This window comes from Lepus europaeus, chromosome X (genome assembly GCF_033115175.1).
Source record: "Lepus europaeus isolate LE1 chromosome X, mLepTim1.pri, whole genome shotgun sequence".
NCBI lineage: Eukaryota > Metazoa > Chordata > Mammalia > Lagomorpha > Leporidae > Lepus > Lepus europaeus.
Window position 1 is genome coordinate 2,271,975 of NC_084850.1, and position 19,468 is coordinate 2,291,442.

A 19,468-nucleotide genomic window follows, 5' to 3' on the forward strand; every position below is an offset into this window, starting at 1 on the left:
TTTCTGAACATATCTGTTCCATCTTGTGATGGCACCCAACATGCAATCTTGTCTGCCCTCATGTTCCCTCCACCCAAGGACAAGGGGAGGGTACCTGGGAAAAATGGCATTTGAAATGGATTTGAAGGATGAACAAGATTTAGAGATCTGGAATTAGGTGCAGGGAAAGATTATTTTTCAGAAAGGGCAGATGTCTGAGTGAGCGTACTCCACTGTGGCACAGAATAACACAGATAGCACAGTGTGGTACAGGTAGAACTAACACAGTGCAACATAGCACAGTACAGCGGGGCACAGTGCAGTGGGAGAGAATCACCTGTATGCATGTACTCTTCATTCCCCTCTCCCTCCTCAGCATTTCTTGTCTGGCATGGCATCAACTTGTGAGAACAATCACTGCCTATCCAAGCAGTCTCAACTTCTGTTTTGCTTGGTTTAAACATTGTTTCTTCATTGTCACACAGATAATACAATTCATAATAGGAAAATTAGAAATATACAGAACAGCAAGTACTGAGTACTAAAAATACATATCCACAAGCTCCACATTCACAGATCCAACCAACTGCAGATCAAAAAGATTTATTATTATCAAAGATTTATTTCTTCATTTGAAAGGCAGAGTGACAGTGAGACAGAAATCTTCTGTCTGCTGGTTCATTCTCCAAAGGGCCCCAACAACCAAGATTAAGCAGGCTGAAGCCAGGATCCAGGAACTTCATCAGGGTCTTCTGAGTGAGTGGAAGAACCCAAGCACTTGCAGTGCATCCCAGGTGCTTTAGCAGGGAGCTGGATCAGAAATACAATAGCTGAAGCCAGCACTGTGGCATAGCAGGTAAAGCCACTGCCTGCAGTGCCAGTATTCCATATCAGCACTGGTTCAAGCCTTAGCTGCCCCACTTCTGATCCAGCTCCCTGCTATGTCCTGGGAAAATGGTCCTTGGGCCTCTGCATTCACATGGGAGACCCAGATGAAGCTCCTGGCTCCTGGCTTCAGCCTGGCCCAACCCTGGCCATTGCAGCCATTTGGAGAGTGAACCAGAAGACAGAAGATTCATTCTCTCTCTCTCTCTCATTCTCTATAACTCTGATTTTCAAATAAATAATATTTTTTTAAAAAAAGTACTATAGCCTGGAGTCAAACTAGCACTAAAATAAGCAATATATGTGTCACAAGCAGTACCACGACACTTTCCTATAAAAATACTTTAAAAAAATTGTGCCCATAGTGAATATGTACAGACTTCTTTTTCTTGTCATTATTCCCTAAACAGTACAGTACAGCAGCTATTTACATAGAATTTGCATTATGTTAAGTATTATAGGTTATATAGACATAATTTGAAGTATCCAAGGTGAAATGTATAGGTTCTATGCAAATATATACCATGGTGTATAAGGGACTTGACCATTCACGAATGTTGGCATCCATGGGAGTCTTAGAAACAATCTCTCCATGTAAACTGAAGGACAACCATGTTCTCTAACTCTACTATTAGAAAAATCTTAGACGATTTTGGCACCTTAACTGATTCTTTTTTCCACTTTTATTTAATAAATAGAAATTTCCAAAGTACAACTTTTGGATTGTAGTGGCTTTTCCCCCCATAACCTCCCTTCCACCCACAACCATCCCATCTCTCACTCCCTCTCCCATCCCATTCTTCATCAAAATTCATTTTCAATTATCTTTATATACAGAAGATCAACTTAGTATATACTAAGTAAAGATTTCAACAGACTGCACCCACATAGGCACACAAAGTATAGAGTACTGTTTGAGTACTAGTTTCACTGTTAATTCGCATAGTACAACACATCAAGGACAGAGGTCCTACATGGGGAACAGGTGCACAATGACTCCCATCCTTGTATACTGTGGTATTTAAGAATGTTTCTTTGCATATTTTGTTTAAACATGTTTTCATATAAATGGAGTCATACTACTGTTTATACATTTTAAATAAAATTTTACATGAAAAAATATGCTCATCTCATAAGATGTACAAGATCAAAATAAAATGTGCCCCAAACTTAGTAACAATATATTAAAAATTGGCATGGGCACACATTCATTAAGTATCTGTTTTAATTCAAATACAAAATAACAAAATAAAATGTTCTCTTCCAAAGCCAAAGCATTGTTGACAATGATGAAACGTGTATTGTTGTCACTAAGAAGTATAGCATTTCATTATGAAACCTAATCATATAATACTTTTACTGTTAATGGCCTCACTTTTATGGATCATAATGTGTTTTTAAGAAATTATGTATTATTACATTCTGTCTCCATAGCATTTTTCTCCTGTGTAATTATTTGCCTGGGATAAAGATGGAATATTGAATTTGCTATTTCAGAAAATAGATATATTTTGTTAAAAAATATATTGACCTACTGCTGTTTTGAAAGGTTAAACAATTTATTCTCCCATTATAAGTGTATGAGCATGGTAGTTCCCGTAATTTTTGGCAACGTAGATGGCATGGGTTATATTATATCCCCCAAACTGTATGCTGAAGCCCTAACCCCCAATGTTTCAAATATCACCTGTTTGAAAATAAGATCTTTGAAGATCTTAGTTAAGATAAAGTCATATGTAGTAGGGTGAGCCTTTAATCTAACAGTATTAATGTCTTTATACATGGGAGAAATTGAGCTCACAGACATGCACACAGGAGGCCAAATGAAGATGAAGGTAAAGATCTGAATCATCTGTCTACAAGCCAAGGAATAAGAAAAATTGTTAGCAAATAACTTGATGCTAGAAAGACACAAGGAAGTATTCGCTTAAAGTATTCAGAGTTCTAGCCTCTAGAACTGTGACATACTGAATTTTTGTTTGAATTCATACAGTTTGTGATACTTTATTATGACAGACTTGGCCAATTATTGCATGAGGATATCGTCATTCTGGTTTTCTTACTGGTGATCAAGTAATACTTGGGCATGGTGGTGGAGTTAGGATTAACCAATTTTGAGCATGTAATAAATCTCAAGCACTTCTCTGGTTGAGAACATGTATTAACATATGTAACCAGTGAACAACACTCTGAGATGGACAGTATTGGTATTTCAAGTTTACAGATAAGGAAATATAAATATATTATTTTCCCAGGGTCACAGAGTTGGCAAGTGCTGTAATGAGATTTTGAAACCAGGCAGCAATCTGCTTTCAGAATGTACATTCATAGTCAAAATGAATGCAGTCCTGTTACTTTTTACTTTTTAGAGACAGAGATTGTGTGAGAAAATGAGAGTGGAAGGAAGAGAGGAAAGGAGGAATGAGAAGGGAAGAGAAGGGACAGGAAATGAAAGGAAAAGAAAAGAAAAAAGAGGAAAATCAAATTATAGAAAGATTTAAACTGAAAAGTATGGCTAGCACCACAGCTCACTTGGCTAATCCTCTGCCTGTGGTGACGGCACCCCGGGTTCTAGTCCCCCTTGGGGTGCCGGATTCTGTCCCGGTTGCTCCTCTTCCAGTCCAGCTCTCTGCTGTGGCAAAGGAGGGCAGTGGAGGATGGCCCAAGTGCTTGGGCCCTGCACCCACATGGGATACCAGAAGGAAGCACCTGGCTCCTGGCTTCAGATCTGCGCAGTGCGCCGGCCACATCAGCCATTTGCGGGGTGAACCAACGGAAAAAGGAAGACCTTTCTGTCTCGCTCTCACCGTCTAACTCTGCCTGTCAAAAAAAAATAAATAAATAAACTAAAAAGTAGCATTTCTCATTTTAGGCACTTGTTTCACTTCTGGTGGTTACCTCCATCACTGAATTTATATTACAATTTCTTCACATTTTGCCTTGAGGAAGTGAAATACAGATATTGAAGTCTGAAGTGCACAAGTGCCTCACTCACTTGGATTATCCAAACCACACCCTTCCCATTATACTCACTCCATCTCTTGGTGGCTGCATAGAACAATTACTTATATTTCTTGTTTTTATCAACACTTTTGTTTTCATCTCTTCATCTCCTTGCTTCTTCCAGATAAAATTTTGCTTTCTATTGTCAAAACCAATTAAAATGTGCATTTAGTTCTTGTGGAAGGCCAAAAAATGGCCCTCCAAAGACATCTGCATCCTAATCCCCAGAACCTGTGAATGGGTTAAGCTACATGACAAAGGGAGGATCAAGAGTGCCAATGAATTTTTTTTTAGTTATTTACTTATTTGAGAGGTAGTTACAGACAGTGAGAGGGAGAGACAGAGAGACAGGTCTTCCATCCACTGGTTCACTCCCCAAATGTCTACAAAAGCTGGAGCTACGCCAATCCTAAGCCAAGAGCCAGGAGCTTTCTCCAGGTTGCCCATGCAAGTGCAGGGGCCCAAGTGCTTGGGCCATCTTCTGCTGCTTTCCCAGGCCATAGCAGAGAGCTAGATCAGAAGAGGAGCAGCTGGGTCTCAAGCCGGTGCCCATTTGGGTTGCTGGTTCTGCAGGCAGAGGATTAACCCACTGTGTGCCAGCCCCAAATGAAGGTTCTTAATCAATTGATTTCAAAATAGAGAGCAGACCTGGGATTACCTAGGTGGGCCCAATGTAATCACAAGCTTCCTTATGAAGGGGGGAAGGGCAGGAAGACCACAGTCAGAGAAAAGTGACTAGAAGGTGCTTTGCTACTGACTTTAAAGATGATGACCCATGAGGCCACAAGTGAAGAAATGCAGGCAGCCTGAAGAAGCTTGAACGGGCAAGAAAATGTGTTTTCTTTAGAGCCATCACAAAAAAATGCAGCTCCACCAACACCTTGATTTCACAAAGTAAAATTCATTTCGGACCTCCAGGACTTTAAGGGCATAAGTTTGTGCTGCTTTAAGCCACAAGTTTGTGGTTCTTTTTTAAACTGCAAATAAGAAAGTACTGCAGTTCTATAGCAATAATTAAGCCTTGTATTGATTTTAAAAGTTGTAAACCAGCATGGGACATTTGCATTAGTATTGTAAATACTGTGTTTATTAGAATTACACTTCCCTCAAGGGCCCACCACCCACTTAGATTTCCCTAGTTCTCTAGGAAGTCTTTTCAATGTCTTTCAGAAAAAGACAATGTCTTTCTTTTCCCTGGGAGAATAAACATCTTACTACTTTCATTGTGGCCATGGAGATAGGGATAGTAACTGTTTTATTAACATACCACATACCTTCAGTTAACATCCCTGATTTCTGCCCTCAAATTGAGACACTCTGCCACCACCCATTGTACCCACAGTTTTTAGGGGGGAGTCCTCTCTTGTTGCTGCCGGTGGGAGCCTCCCTGGTTTCCTGCTTCCCATCCACACTAGGTGTGCTTTCCTAATTGACTTCCTTCATTGGCACTGTCTGAATTCCACAAGTATGTTGAACTTACTCACTTGCTGATACCTCTCTTTTTGCCTTCTATATTACCTGTCTATGCCATTTTTACTAACCCCACTATTGCTTAATGGGCTCTTAGAGAAAGAGGAATTAACTACTCAGTCAACTATCATGAACTGGAAGTCCTTCTGAAATTTTACCTCTTTTTTTTTTTAGAACTTTCAGTTTCCATTAATAAAAAAATTACATCTGAAATATAACGAAATTTTTTTGGTTTACACAATAAAGTAAGGTATCCATTAGTGGATAATATCATCCTTCGTCGTTGATTTGAAATACTTCTTTGGTCATATACTAAATTCATATGGGCACACACATACACATATGTACACGTATATCTGTGTATTAATGTTATTTCATTGTTCTATATATTATAGATTGTATTATATATTTGAAATATTGTAGATAAATGCTTTCAAACTAGTATTGAAAGTATATATGCATACAAACACACATACACGAAGAGAATACTAAACATATTTTTGATTTAGGAACCACATGAGTATTGTAACCTTGCATATATGTACGTTATTTTTGTTTGTGACTATAAATTATGGACATTCTATTTTGAAGCTGGGTATGCTTCTCCATGTAGGGTCCAGCATTTGCATGGGAAACTGGACCAGACAACGCAGCCGCAATCCATGGGAGTTTTGTTTGGTATGACTAGCTTTCTCCCCAGATGCTGACAGTCCTCAGTATGAAGTAACTCCAAGCAGAGGACTTTTTGCCCCAAGTTCAAACAGGTGTTTAGTAACTGAATGAAACGCCTAAAAAATCTGTGTCTATTTATTGATACCATTGCCGATTCCTGACAATGTGTTCATTTTCCCCCATCTGGCAAATTATATTAATTCTCTAGACAGATGGCTTAGATGCATGATCGTATTTCCCTGTCTTTCCTAGAAATGTGATCATTGGTTAGAAAGCAGTTTTGGAAACACACTGTGACAATTTTTTTGCATCGTGTCTCCTCACGTCTCGATTTCTCTGCTCTGACTCCTGGGCCCTGCACAACACTGCTCATATCCTCCACCTTGTAGGTGACAACACGTCTTGACTCTTCTGCCCTGAGTCCTCTGCCCCCAACATCACATCTTGTGTCCCCTGCTCTGACTCTGCCCAACACATCACTTCTTGCATCCTTTGCCATGTTCTTCATATCATGTCTCATCTCCTCTGCCTGCCCCAATCCCTCAACCCACACTTCATGTCTCATATCCTCTGCCCTGTATGTCACATCACATATTGTCTCCTCTGCCCCACACACATCTTTATTCCTTGGTCCTATACATCACGTCTTGTCTTCTCCCCCTTAACTCATCACATGTCATATCCTTTGCCCTGTACATCAAGTCGTGTGTCATCTCCTCTGGCATGTACATCATATCTTGCCTCCTGTGTTTCAACTTGATAGCCCCTACACATGTTCCCTCTATCTTGTTCCCTCTATCCTGCTGTACTCATCTCCACCCCTCTGCCCCCAACTCCTCCACTCTGCACGTCATGTCTGATTTCCTTCCCTCTGTATCTCACACCACGTCTTATCTCCTCTGTCTGCCACATCATATCTCCAATTTTCTGCCCAGACTCCTCAGGCCCACACATCATGTCCCAGATCATCTGACCTGTATGTCAGGTAATGACTTCTCTCCTTTTCCTCCAGGTCACGACTTGTGTCCTCAACCTTGTACATCATGTCACATACCATCTGCCCTGCACATAACATCTCACACCCTTTACATCCAGTCTTGAGTCCTTTTGGACCAAAAAGTCACATCTCATCTGCACCTTATACATCTAATCATGTCTCATCTCTGTCCCAAACATCATGTCATATATGGACTCCTCAGCCCTGCATGCCAAATCTTGTATTGTGACATCATGTCACATGTGGTCTCCTCTACTCCACACATCAATTCATGCTCCTTAGCCCTGCATAACTCCTATGTCCTGACTCCTCTACCCTACACATCACATCTAGTATCTTCCTCCCTGTATGTGATGTCACATCTTGGCCTCTCTGCCCCACATGTCAAATCTCAACTCCTCTGTCTTAATTCCTCTGTCCTGCGTCTTGCATATTGTATCCTCTGCCCTGTATATCAAGTCACGTTTGGTCTCTTCTGCCTCACATTTGAGGTCTTGTATCCTCTAACCTGTACCTCACGTCATGTCTTATCTCCTCTGCATTTCACACAGCTTGACTCCTCTGTTCCCCTCACCACATCTTTCGTTCTCCACTCTATATGTCATGTGCTGTCTTGTCTCCTCTGCCCTGACTCCTGCATGTATCCTATACTGCCAACCATGTGATGTCTTGTCTCCTCAGCCCTGTGGATCATGTCTTGTACCCCCCTCCTTGTACATCATGTCTTGAAGTCTCTTTCCTGGCTTATGTGCCCCATATGTCGCGTCTCATAACTTCCGCCCTGTACATCACATCAAGTCTTTTCCCCTCTGCCCTGTACATAAAGCCTTGACTCTTCTGCTCCCAAATCCTCCACTCTGTATATCATGTCGTGTCACTTCTTGCCTCCTTTGCCCTGCATGTCACATCACATCTTGTATTTTCTGCCCTTACTCTTCTTCCTCATACATCACAGTTCATATCCTCTGCCTTATATGTCATGTCATGTCGTGTCTCAACTTCTCAGCCCAGATGTCTCTGCCTTGCCTGTTGTGTCTCCTTATCTTCCACCTTGTACATCTCATCCTCTTTTGTCTCCTCTGCCTGGCAAGCCAAGTCTCAACTCCTTGGCTCAGACTCCTCTGCTCTGAATCTCATGTCTTGTTATTCTGCTCAGTACCTGAGGTCCAACCTTCACTCCTGGGATGTGAAAATCACATCTTAACTGCTCTGTCCCCTATGTATGTCCCTATGACACATCATATTTCCACTTCTCTGCCCCAACTCCTTGACTTCCTACATCATTTCATGTCTCCTCTGCCTTGCACATCATCACATCACATCCCCTCTGGCCTGTATATCAAGTCTCCTCTCCTCTGTCCCCCTCTTCTTTTCTTGTCTCCGCTGCCCCTGTTTATCTCTTCTGTCTTATCTCCTCTCTCACAAATGAATTTTTCTAAAAGTAGACACAGAAAGCCAATTACCACATGTTATCCCTTTCACGTGGAAATTAAAATTAAACAAGGAAAAGGATTCTTAACACAGAATGTTGACTGATAGAGGATGGTAGGATAAAATTAATTTGGATAAAATAGAGGGAACTGGGTATAGTTAATTAATTCTGACAAGTATACTAATAGAAGATGTTAATAGGGCCAAGGGTGTGGGGTAAATAAAGACTGATATTATTACCTCACAATTTGTGTTGTGTAATTAAAAAAATTTTTTTGACAGGCAGAGTTAGACAGTGGGAGACAGGGAGACAGAGAAAAAGGTCTTCCTTCTGTTGGTTCACCCCCAAATGGCTTCTACGGCTGGCGCACTGCGCTGATCCGAAGCCAGGAGCCAGGTGCTTTATTCTGGTCTCCCATGCAGTTGCAGGGCCCAAGGACTTGGGTCATCCTCCACTGCCTTCCTGAGGCCACAGCAGAGAGCTGGACTGGAAGAGGAGCAGCCAGGACAGAATCCGGCGCTCCAACCAGGACTAGAACCCAGGGTGCCAGCACCACAGGTGGAGGATTAGCCTAGTAAGCCGCAGCGCCAGCTGTAATTTAAAATTTTTAAAGATTTTTATAAGAGGTAGAGTTACAGACAATGAGAGGGAGAGAGAGAGAGAGCTAGGTCTTCCTTCCGTTGGTTCACTCCCCAAATGACCACAACAGTCAGAGCTGTGCTTCTTCCTTGTCTCCCATGCAGGTGAAGGGGTCCAAGGACTTGGGCCATCTTCTACTGCTTTCCCAGGCCACAGCAGAAAGCTGAATTGGAAGAGGAGCAGCCGGGACTAGAACCGGCACCCATATGGGATGCCGGCACCGCAGGCAACGGATTAACCTACTGCACCATGGTGCCAGCCCCATGTAATTTAAAATTAATAAATTTTAAAACATGGAGATAAAATCTATCTTTTAATAGGGAGAAGAGTAGGTAATTGTAGGTAAAGGGTGCTAAACTCCTTGTGTTGGTTAGAAGGAAGATAGATTGTCATGGGAAAATAAAACAAATGATAATTAGAGTGTGATAGAATATTAATGTGATATATATTGGTATTTTCTACTTAGTTTAATGTGTTGTTGATATTAAATTATTTTATCCCTACTTTAAATAAATGGTCTGTTTATGGAATAAAAATTTTCAGCAAAATAAACTACACACAGACACACCCCAACATCACTAGTTAGATCTATTCACTAAAAAACAGAAATAACATTATTCATAGCACCATGGGTTATTTGTGACTTCAGTACATACTGGGATGGCAGTTCCTTCAGGATTACTTTTTTGATATGGCACACTGCCTCACATCCTGATTGGATTTAGTATTCATACTGTATCCTTCCATATTTAACATGATTTATTGAAATTTCCTACTTATGGGTTTAGTCATTGTGAGACAGTGGGTTATGTTGATGCCTTTGGCACCAGCAGCCCATATAAGCATGGATTTGAGTCCTAGTTGCTCCATTTATGATCCAGCTCCCTGCTGGTGCACCTGGGAAAGCAGCGGTAGATGGTTCAAGCACTTGGGCCCTTGCCACTCATGTGGGAGACATGAATGGAGTTCTAGGCTCCTGACTTTGGCCTGACGATTGCAGCCATTTGGCAAGAGTATCAGTGGGTGGGAGATCTCTCTCTCTCTCTTTCTCTCTCTCTCTCTCTCTCTCTCTCTCCAACTCTACTTTTCAAATAAATATTTCTTTTGAAAAAGTATAGCAGTTTTGCTAGTATTGTCTTTGTATATATCATCTCTTTAGATGTGTAGCAATCATAAGTACAGATAACAGGAGAGATTGAAAGTGACACACATAGAGAAGCTTCTGAACTACAAAAGAAACACTCAGCAAAGTGAAGAAGCAACCAACAATGGAAGAAAATATTTCCAAACTATGCAACTTTAAAAGATTAATATCCGGGCCAGTGCCGTGGCTCACTAGGCTAATCCTCTGCCTGCGGCTCCAGCACCCCAGGTTCTAGTCCTGGTTGGAGCGCCGGATTCTGTCCTGGTTGCTCCTCTTCCAGTCTAGCTCTCTGCTGTGGCCTGGGAAGGCAGTGGAGGATGGCCCAAGTGCTTGGGCCCTGCACCCACGTGGGAGACCAGGAGGAGGCACCTGGCTCCTGGCTTCGGATCAGTGCAGAGCGCTGGCCGCAACGCACTGGACATAGTGGCCACTTGGGGAGTGAACCAACAGAAAAAAGACCTTTCTCTCTGTCTCTCTCTCTCTCACTGTCTATCTCTGCCTGTCCCCCCAAAAAAAAAAAAAGATTAATATCCGGCCGGTGCCGCAGCTCACTTGGCTAATCCACCACCTGCAGCGCTGGTACCCTGGGTTCTAGTCCCAGTTGGGGCGCTGTTTTCTGTCCCAGTTGCTCCTCTTCCAGTCCAGCACTCTGCTGTGGCCCAGGAAGGCAGTGGAGGATGGCCCAAGAGCTTGGGCCCTGCCCCCGCATGGGAGACCGGGAGGAAGCACCTGGCTCCTGGCTTCGGATCGGCACAGTGCGCTGGCCGTAGCGGCCATTTGGGGGGTGAACCTATGGAAAGAAGACTTTTCTCTCTGTCTCTCTGTCTACCACTGTCTAACTCTGCCTGTCAAAAAAAAAAGATTACTATCCAGTATCTATAAAGAGCTCAAGAAGCTCAACAACAACAAAACCAAACAATCCAGTTAATAAATGGGCAAAGGACTTGAACAGACATTTTTCAAAAGAGCAAATTCAAATTGCCAAGAGACACATGAAAAAATGCTCAGGATCACTAGCTGTCAGGGAAATGCAAATCAAAACTGCAATGAGGTTTTATCTCACACCGGTTAGAATGACTCTCATACAGAAATCAACAAACAATAAATGCCAGTGAGAATGTGGAGGAAAAAGTATCCTAATACACTGTTGGTGGGAGATGTAAACTACTGCAACTATTATGGAAGACAGTATGGAAATACCTCAGAAAGTTGAAAATAGATCTACTATATGACTTAACCATCCTACTTCTGGGAATTTATAAACCAAATGTAATGAAATCAGCATATGAAAGAGTTTATCTGTATCCCCATGTTTATTGCAGCACAATTCACAATAGCTAACATATGGAATCAACTCAGATGTCCATCAACTGATAACTGGACAAAAAACTATGGTATATACACACTATGGAATAGTACTCCAGCCATAAAAAGAATTAAATCCTATCTTTTGCAACAAAATGGATGCAATTGGAAACCATTATGCTTAGTGAAATAAGCTAGGCTCAAGAAGATAAATATCACATATTCCCTGAACTGTGGTAACTTGTAGAGTACCAAAAATGTAATGTATTGGAGTGAAATTGACACTTTAAGGTTTGATGACTCTTTGCAGCCCTTGTCTCTACTGTTGCGGATCAGTATTTTTTTTTTCTTCATACTACTTTTAAACTTATTACTTAGTATAGGGTTAATCTTATAAAATAAATTAAAAGTAAATCATTGTAAAAATTAACAGTGGGAATGGGAGAGGAAGGAGGAGGAAGGGTGGGAGCATGGGTGATAGGGATGGTAGGGTGGGAAGCATCACTATGTTCCTAAATCTGTATACATGAAATACATGAAATGTGTATAACTTAAATAAAATTTAAAAAAAGAAAGTGACACACACAAAGAGAAACTAGAGGGATAGAGATTAAATGAATACAAAAGGAAAGCTAAAGAAATAGAAGGGAGATGGAAAATACCAAACATGGATTAAGAAAATATATTCACTTACTTGGTATAATGAGTTAATTTGCCAGGCTATTTAAAAACTTTTGTTTCACAACCTTAGAAACTAGCTTCTAAGGATACATTGTATCTTCCAGTATTTCACACTTAACACAGATGGAGTTTAATAGGCTGGAGTGCAAAAGCAGGGGAGATATTTCTCAAACAACTTAAGGGGTCATCCTTCCTAATAAGAAATGAGAGAGAGAGGGACAGAAAATAGAGGCAATGAGGAAGGGAATGTAAAGTTCCACTTTAGAAAAATATATTCAGTTATGTAAGGCATCAACTTGCTAAGTCATTCTGCATTTCTGAATCATAGATAATAATTAATTTAAAAATAAGCACATACTATATGTTTCATATTGTACCCTTGAATATTTCACATGCAACACAAATGGTATTTAATCAGGTTAAAAAGCTGGGACATAAAGGTGGAAACAGGACAGAGGAAGTTGAAAAAATCTTCCAACCTGAGTAAAACTTCAGTTCTCACTTTGGCAGAGAAGCTCTGTATACAGATACAAAATGTTACAATTGTATTTAAGAAAACTTTTTCATTTTATAAATGAATGAATTTTGTAAGCTTTATAAAAGACCACTTGTAAATTACAAATTGGGGAGTGAACCAACAGATGGAAGACTCTCTCTCTCTCTTTCTCTCTCTCTCTCACTCCCCCTCTGTGTCTCTATCTCTCTCTATAACTCTGCCTTTTAAATAAATAAAATAAATCTTTAAAAGTCCATTTGCTTTTAAGATATTTAAGATCCATAAAATGTTACTAACTTATGAATAACATTATTATATGCTTTATATATTAAATATTTCACAGGAAAAGAGATAGCAATAATAGCTAGGGGTTCAGGGATGTGAAAATGATAGGGGCAGGAAGAAAATTATCCAAGCTAACCAAAGTCTAACTCCGATGAAAAAGGAATCCTCAGTGCCTTATCAGTGGGAAGAGAAACTGAAGGGAAGGAAAACAAGAGAAAGGAGTATAGCTGGACATTCGCAGAGAGACAGAGAAAACAAAGAAACAGAAATTTTCACAAAGAGGCAGAGAAAAAGAAAATAGACATCCACATGTGTAATGAGGAAAATATTCCACATAGCTGTGTATGAGATTCTTTACTGAATTAAAAAGAAGGCTGTATATATTTTTCATGTTCACATAATTAAGCTAGGATGTAAATGTAGATACACACACACACACACACACACAATATGGATTAAGTATTGAGCATGGGATGACCAGATGGTGCTTCCTAGGCTTATAACACAAGGGAGTGGGAAGGGTAGGAATGTGTGACGTTTCCTCATTCAGGAGCCCTGCCAAAACCAAATGTGGACTGAGGGGGAGAATTGACAAATGAAAAGCTCTGATAAGAGAGAGATTATAATGGTCAGACTGCATGGATCTTTGGGGGATTATTTTGAAGTTTTTGGATTTTACCTTTTTAGAGATGGTAAACCATTGGATGGTCTCAAGTAGAAACAGGATCTGACTTATGTTTTAATAGGGTTGTTTTTGGCATTGTGCTAATACATTGAAGGGGGAGAAAGGAAAGAAGAAAGAAGACTGGTTAGAAAGTTAATGAGAAATGACAGTGGCTTAGACCAGAGTGGCAGCAGTGGAGGTTGTGAGGAGTGGTCAATTTATGGGTATATTTTGAGGAAAGAACTTGAAGAGATTGCTGATGGATTGATTATGTGTGCATATGTGTGTGTGAGAGAGAGAACTCAATGATGATGGTGATGATATTGAGAATTTTGAAGGTCGGATTCTGGCCTAGGTACTTGAGAGCTAGCTACTATTTACTGAAAAAGAAAGATCTTTTGGAGGAGCCAATTTTGAAGGGGATGAGGGATAGGAAAATAAAAGCCAAGATTTGGACATCTTAGGTCAAGATGCCATTTAGATCCCAAAGTGGTAATGGCTAGCAGGTAAATATATAAATTTAGAGTTGAATAGAAAATGTAGGGTTCCTGCTACAAAGTTCCACAAATTGAGCAACTTAAAACAAGAGAAATTGATTCTTTCACAGTTATGAAGGCTAAAAAATCTGAAATCAAGCCATCTACAGGGCTTTTTTTTTCAGAAGCTCTGAGAAGAAATCTGTCCCATGTTCTTCCTAGCTCGTGATGGTTGCCAGCAATCCTTGGCTCTCCTTGATTTGTGGATACAGCATGCCAATCTCTGTCTCTGACTTTAATGGTTTTCTCCCTGTTTATGTCTTCTTAGAAGAATTAATGACTCACCCTAAACCAGTATGACTGTATCTTAATTATATATGCAACAACCCTATTTTTAAATAAGTTCACATTCTGAGATACTAGGGGTTAGAAACTTACCCTCTCTTTTTGGGAGACACAATTCAATGCATAATAGATAGGAAATCCAGGCAGAAGGTGTGCTCTAGGGAGTTATCAGCAAGGGAGACAGGAGAAGAGTGGTTAGGTAGGAGAGAAAGCAGACGAGCACCTTGGCTTGGAAGTGCCATGCAGAGATTGATTCCAGGAGGATGAAGGGCTTACCTGTATTAAATATTGCTAACAAACCCAGTAAAACCGAGAACCGACTATTGGATTGAACAACATGGGGTAATAATTACTACCTATTTCTTAGTTTGAAAAGAATATTGGAAGAACATAAATTTAATATTCCAAGAACATTCAGAAAATTATTTGACACAATCAAAGCTCAGTAATATTCATTTTTACTTTTGGGGTGGGGTAGCCCACATTCTGCTGTGTGAGCTCTTTGTGCAAGCCCATTAGAACAGCAGAGCATAATGGTTAAAAAGAATAAACTGCTGAGCTAACCAATCTGGACTTAAATTAGAGTGCCACTACCTATTAGCTGGGTAACCTTGTGTAAGTTGTTTAATCTCTCAGTTTCTTGACCTGCAAAATGAAGGTAACAATAGTTCCTACTTCATACAGCTGCTGTAAGAGATTGCTACTTCTTAATATTACTTAAATGAGAATATTAATTTATTTGAATGAACTTGTGTCAGAATTGCTTTGAAAAACTTGCATTGGTACGTTGTTAGCATATTTTCCCCACACATGAAATGCACTATTTTGTGATTATTAAAGAGAAGTAGTTATGTGGACTTGAGGGGTGCTGGGATGTCTTGTCTTGAATATGAGATGTAGGAGCTTTGTGAACTGAGCTGGGGCCCAACTTGATCTAAGAATGTTTCTGTGGATGCCTACTGCCTAATTTTACTCTCTTCCTAGGAGAATATGTTGTCATGACAACTCACTTCCATCTCAAGCGAAAAATTGGCTACTTTGTGATCCAGACCTACTTGCCATGTATCATGACTGTCATTCTGTCACAGGTGTCTTTCTGGCTCAACAGAGAGTCTGTTCCTGCCCGCACAGTCTTTGGTGAGTGTTGCTTTACAGAGAATGGGGGAGATATCTGCAACCTTGGGTAGTCAGAGTATAGGTGGGAAAGATGGAAGGACCTTTTCTGAAGATAATTGATGCAATGCCTGAGCCTAACAGTATTAATCAAGTCATCAGATAATGGGGTTCAGGCTACTGGATTCTTAACAAAGAAGTGGGAAAATGAAGAATATTGCAGTAGTGAGATTACTGAAATGATTCTTGATGCAGTTAGGGTTGCCTCAGGAGCTGGAAAGGAATTGAAACTTCAGTTAAAAGGAGAGGAATTTAGTGCACAAACTGCAGAAGGTGAACGGTGGGAAACTAAGGTGACAACAGATAAATGAATTTGTGGCTTTTTAAAGACTTTTTTTTTTTTTGGTTTGAGCACTGAACCTTGCTACTTCTCTTCCATCATTTTTGAAATTTAGAATTATTTCATATTCAGTAAAGATGGCCCAAAGTTTGAAGGGATTTTCTATACTACCTATAATCAGAGGAATTTTCTTTAGTGTGAATGTACTGATATCTAGGAAGTTATTTACATTTCATTAACATCTTTTTCCTCATAGAAAAAGTATAGAAAATATTTTGTTTTACCCACTGTAATATTTTTCCCCAGAAACCATTTATTTAAGGAATACAAACTCTATGCAATTCATAAATATAATTTTAGGAACATAGTGATTTTTTCCCACCGTACCTGCCCTCCCACTCACACTCCTACCATTTTTCCTCCTCCCTCTTGTATTCCCATTCGTATTTTTTACTAAAATCTATTTTAAATTAACTTTATACACATAAGGTTAACTGTATACCAAGTAAAGAGTTCAACAAATAAATAATATGAAAAAACTGTTCCTCAACAGTCGAGACAAGAGCTGTTCATAGTCATTTCATCTCAAAGTGTCAATTTCACTTCCATAGATTACCTTCTGTAATATTTTAGGAGATATATATTCATTAATTATTTTAGGCTACTGAGCTCCACAAGGGTAGGGAATTTTTTTCTGCCAAGGGCCATTTGGATAATTATAATATCATTCATGGGCCACAGAAAATCACCACCTTAAAAATTAACCCACCATAGACTTATTGAAATTCAAGTCTTGCCTGTGGTTGCCTTGGCAGGGCCAGACCAAATGATTTTATGGGCCTTATATGGCCTCCAGGCCAGCTATTCCCTACCCCTGCTCCAAAGTAATTATGTCTGTGAGGCACAAACACTGTTTCAGAAAGAAGCAGCATTTAGGTGAGATATAAGAAAAGATAGCAGTGGAGAAAAGGGGTGACCTATCAAGTGGGAAAAAGGCTCCTGGCTTTGGTTCGGACCAGCTCCGGCCATTGCAGCCATTTGGGGAGTGAACCAGCAGATGGAAGACCTCTCTCTGTCTCTCTATCTCTCTGTCTATAACACTGGCACTCAAATAAATATATAAATATTTTAAAAAGTAATTTCATCTGACTTAAATTTAAAAAAAATTAAAACAAACAAAAAAAACTGGAGTGTAAATCACAAGATCAGATATTGTTGTAGCAGGAGAATGAGTGGGTGGATGACTGGTCTTGGGAAGCAAGAGTTTGAGCTTTAAGGTTACACAAGAAGAGCACTGAGCCTGAGACAACTAGAATTAAGACTGAGAGGCTGAATAATGGCTCCCAAAGATATCCATGTTGTAGTCCCTGTAACTTGTGAACACATGACTTTATACGGCAAAAATAATTTTTTCAGCTGTGATTAAATTAAAGAATTTAAGATGAGGGGGATTATTTTGGATTATTGGATGCACACTAAATACTATCAAAAGTGTTCTTCTAAGAATGAAATATGGCACCAGTGCTGTGGTGTAGAGGATAAAGCCACAGTCTACAGTGCCAGCATCCCATATGTGTGCTGCTTTGAGTCCCAGCTGCTCCGCTCCAAATCCAGCTCTCTGCTATGGTCTGGGAAAGCAGTGGAGGATGGCCCAGGTCCTTGGGCCCCTGCACCCACATCGGAGATCCGGAAGAAGCTCCTGGATCCTGGCTTCAGGTCGGCACAGCTCTGGCCATTGTGGCCATCTGGGGAGTGAACCAACGGATGGAAGACTTTGCTCTCTCTGCCTCTCCTTCTGCCTCTCCTTCTCTCTCTTTGTAACTCTGAGTTTCAAATAAATAAATAAATAAATCTTTTTAAAAAAGAATGAGATAGAGTGGTATTTGACTACAGAGGAGAAAGCAGTGTGCTGATGGCAACAAGAGAGACTGAAAGATGGTCAGGTGTTGGTTTGAAAGAAGGAGGATGTGAACTATGAGCCATGAAGTCCAAGTGGATTTTGTCTGTAAAGCCTACATAGTGAGTGCAACCCTGCTGGTACTTTGACCTTAACCCAGTGAAACCGATTTTAGATTTCTGGCATCAATACTTGTAAGAATATATTTGTGTAGTTCTAAGCTATTAAATTTGTGGAAATTTCTTACATAAACCATAGGAAATTAATACAAGGAGCCTTCCCATAAATCCAATACCACCGAACAGTTATACATGCTTTCAATGCAAGAGAGCACTAGAAACGTACACTTATCAGTGTAGGGAGATAATGCAGAAGCATGATTATTTGGGTCTGAGCTCTGTGTGAAATATGGGATTACTTGGGAATACATTTTTAATTCAAACTTGACCTTACACTAATTTAGAATTCATATTTACACTGACTGCATCAATGTGAGAACTTCCAAGTTAAAATGTTAATAATTCCTTATTTCATTTTGATTTCTCCTGGAGATTTCATTTTCATGAGAGAGATTTTCTGCCCTGTCCTGTATGGACTTTTGTAGTTCATGCATTTGTTTTTGATAACTTCTAAATGTTCTTATCATAAATTTTTTGAAATCCATATCTTGCATTTCTTCTATCTCATCATCTTCATAATCTTGTATTGGAGTCTCATGTTCATTTGGGAGTGTCATAATGTCTTCCTTTTTCTTGTTTCCTAGGTTTCTGTGTTGTTGTTTGGCATGGTGGAGATATTCTTTGGTTTCTTCTTTTTTTTTTCCTTGCTGTGGTGGCTTTTCTCGTTATACTATGACTCTAGATTAAGTGGACTCTCTGCTTTTGATGAATCTCTAGAGGCTTATGGTGGGTGTGGTCAGAGAGCTCCGTTTGGTTCTTTAGGGTTAAGGGTGTGCCAAAGGTGACACACCCAGGTTTGGCGTGGTAAATCTCTCTCTCTCTCTCTCTCTCTCTCTCTCTCTCTCTCTTTATTCAGAAGGGAGGTAATTCCACTCAGCTGACCTTTTCTCCTCGATGGCAATCAGTGCCTGAGCACTAGTCTTAGTGGGTATAATATTTTTCTGCTCTGTCCCAAGGACTAAACAAAGGATCTGTGCAGTCCTCAGTGTAAGCTCAGATTCCCTGCAATGTCTCTCTCACCAGGTTGCCTAGGACATCTTCCTAGAAGAATCTTTAAAGAGAAGCAGTGGGTGACAGGCTTGTTCTTTTTTAAAATGCTAAGAATCTCTTCATCCATCCATGCAGTGTGCCGAATGCTTAAGGGTCCTACCAGCTCTGACGAGCTAAGAGCTCTTCAGAAGATGGCAGTTCTAATTAAGCCCTATAGGCTAGAACTCTAAAAATCGCTATTGTGATATGGCACAGGAACACTTAGATTGCAGTAAAGTTCTCTCCATCTAAGCACTAGTATACTGCTACAAATGTGCCAAGGTGGACAATAGCATTGGCTGATAACCTATTAGTCATCCCTTGATCAATGCATTAGTTATCATTTTTCCCTCTATGACAAATACATGACAGAAGAATATGTACACCTTATAAAGGGAGAAGGTTTATTTCTGTTAATGGTTTTAAAGATTCACAGT

At 40.1% G+C, this 19,468-nt stretch overlaps 1 protein-coding gene across 1 annotated transcript in view; it reads left to right on the forward strand.

Annotated features, from left to right (window-relative positions):
- The window catches only part of GABRA3 (gamma-aminobutyric acid type A receptor subunit alpha3), a 168,590-nt gene that overhangs the window by 122,226 nt on the left and 26,896 nt on the right, over nt 1-19,468 (forward strand). The window contains exon 7 of the mRNA XM_062182925.1: nt 15,458-15,610. Within this exon, the coding sequence (XP_062038909.1) occupies nt 15,458-15,610 (153 nt within the window). The remainder of the gene's footprint in view (nt 1-15,457; nt 15,611-19,468) is intronic.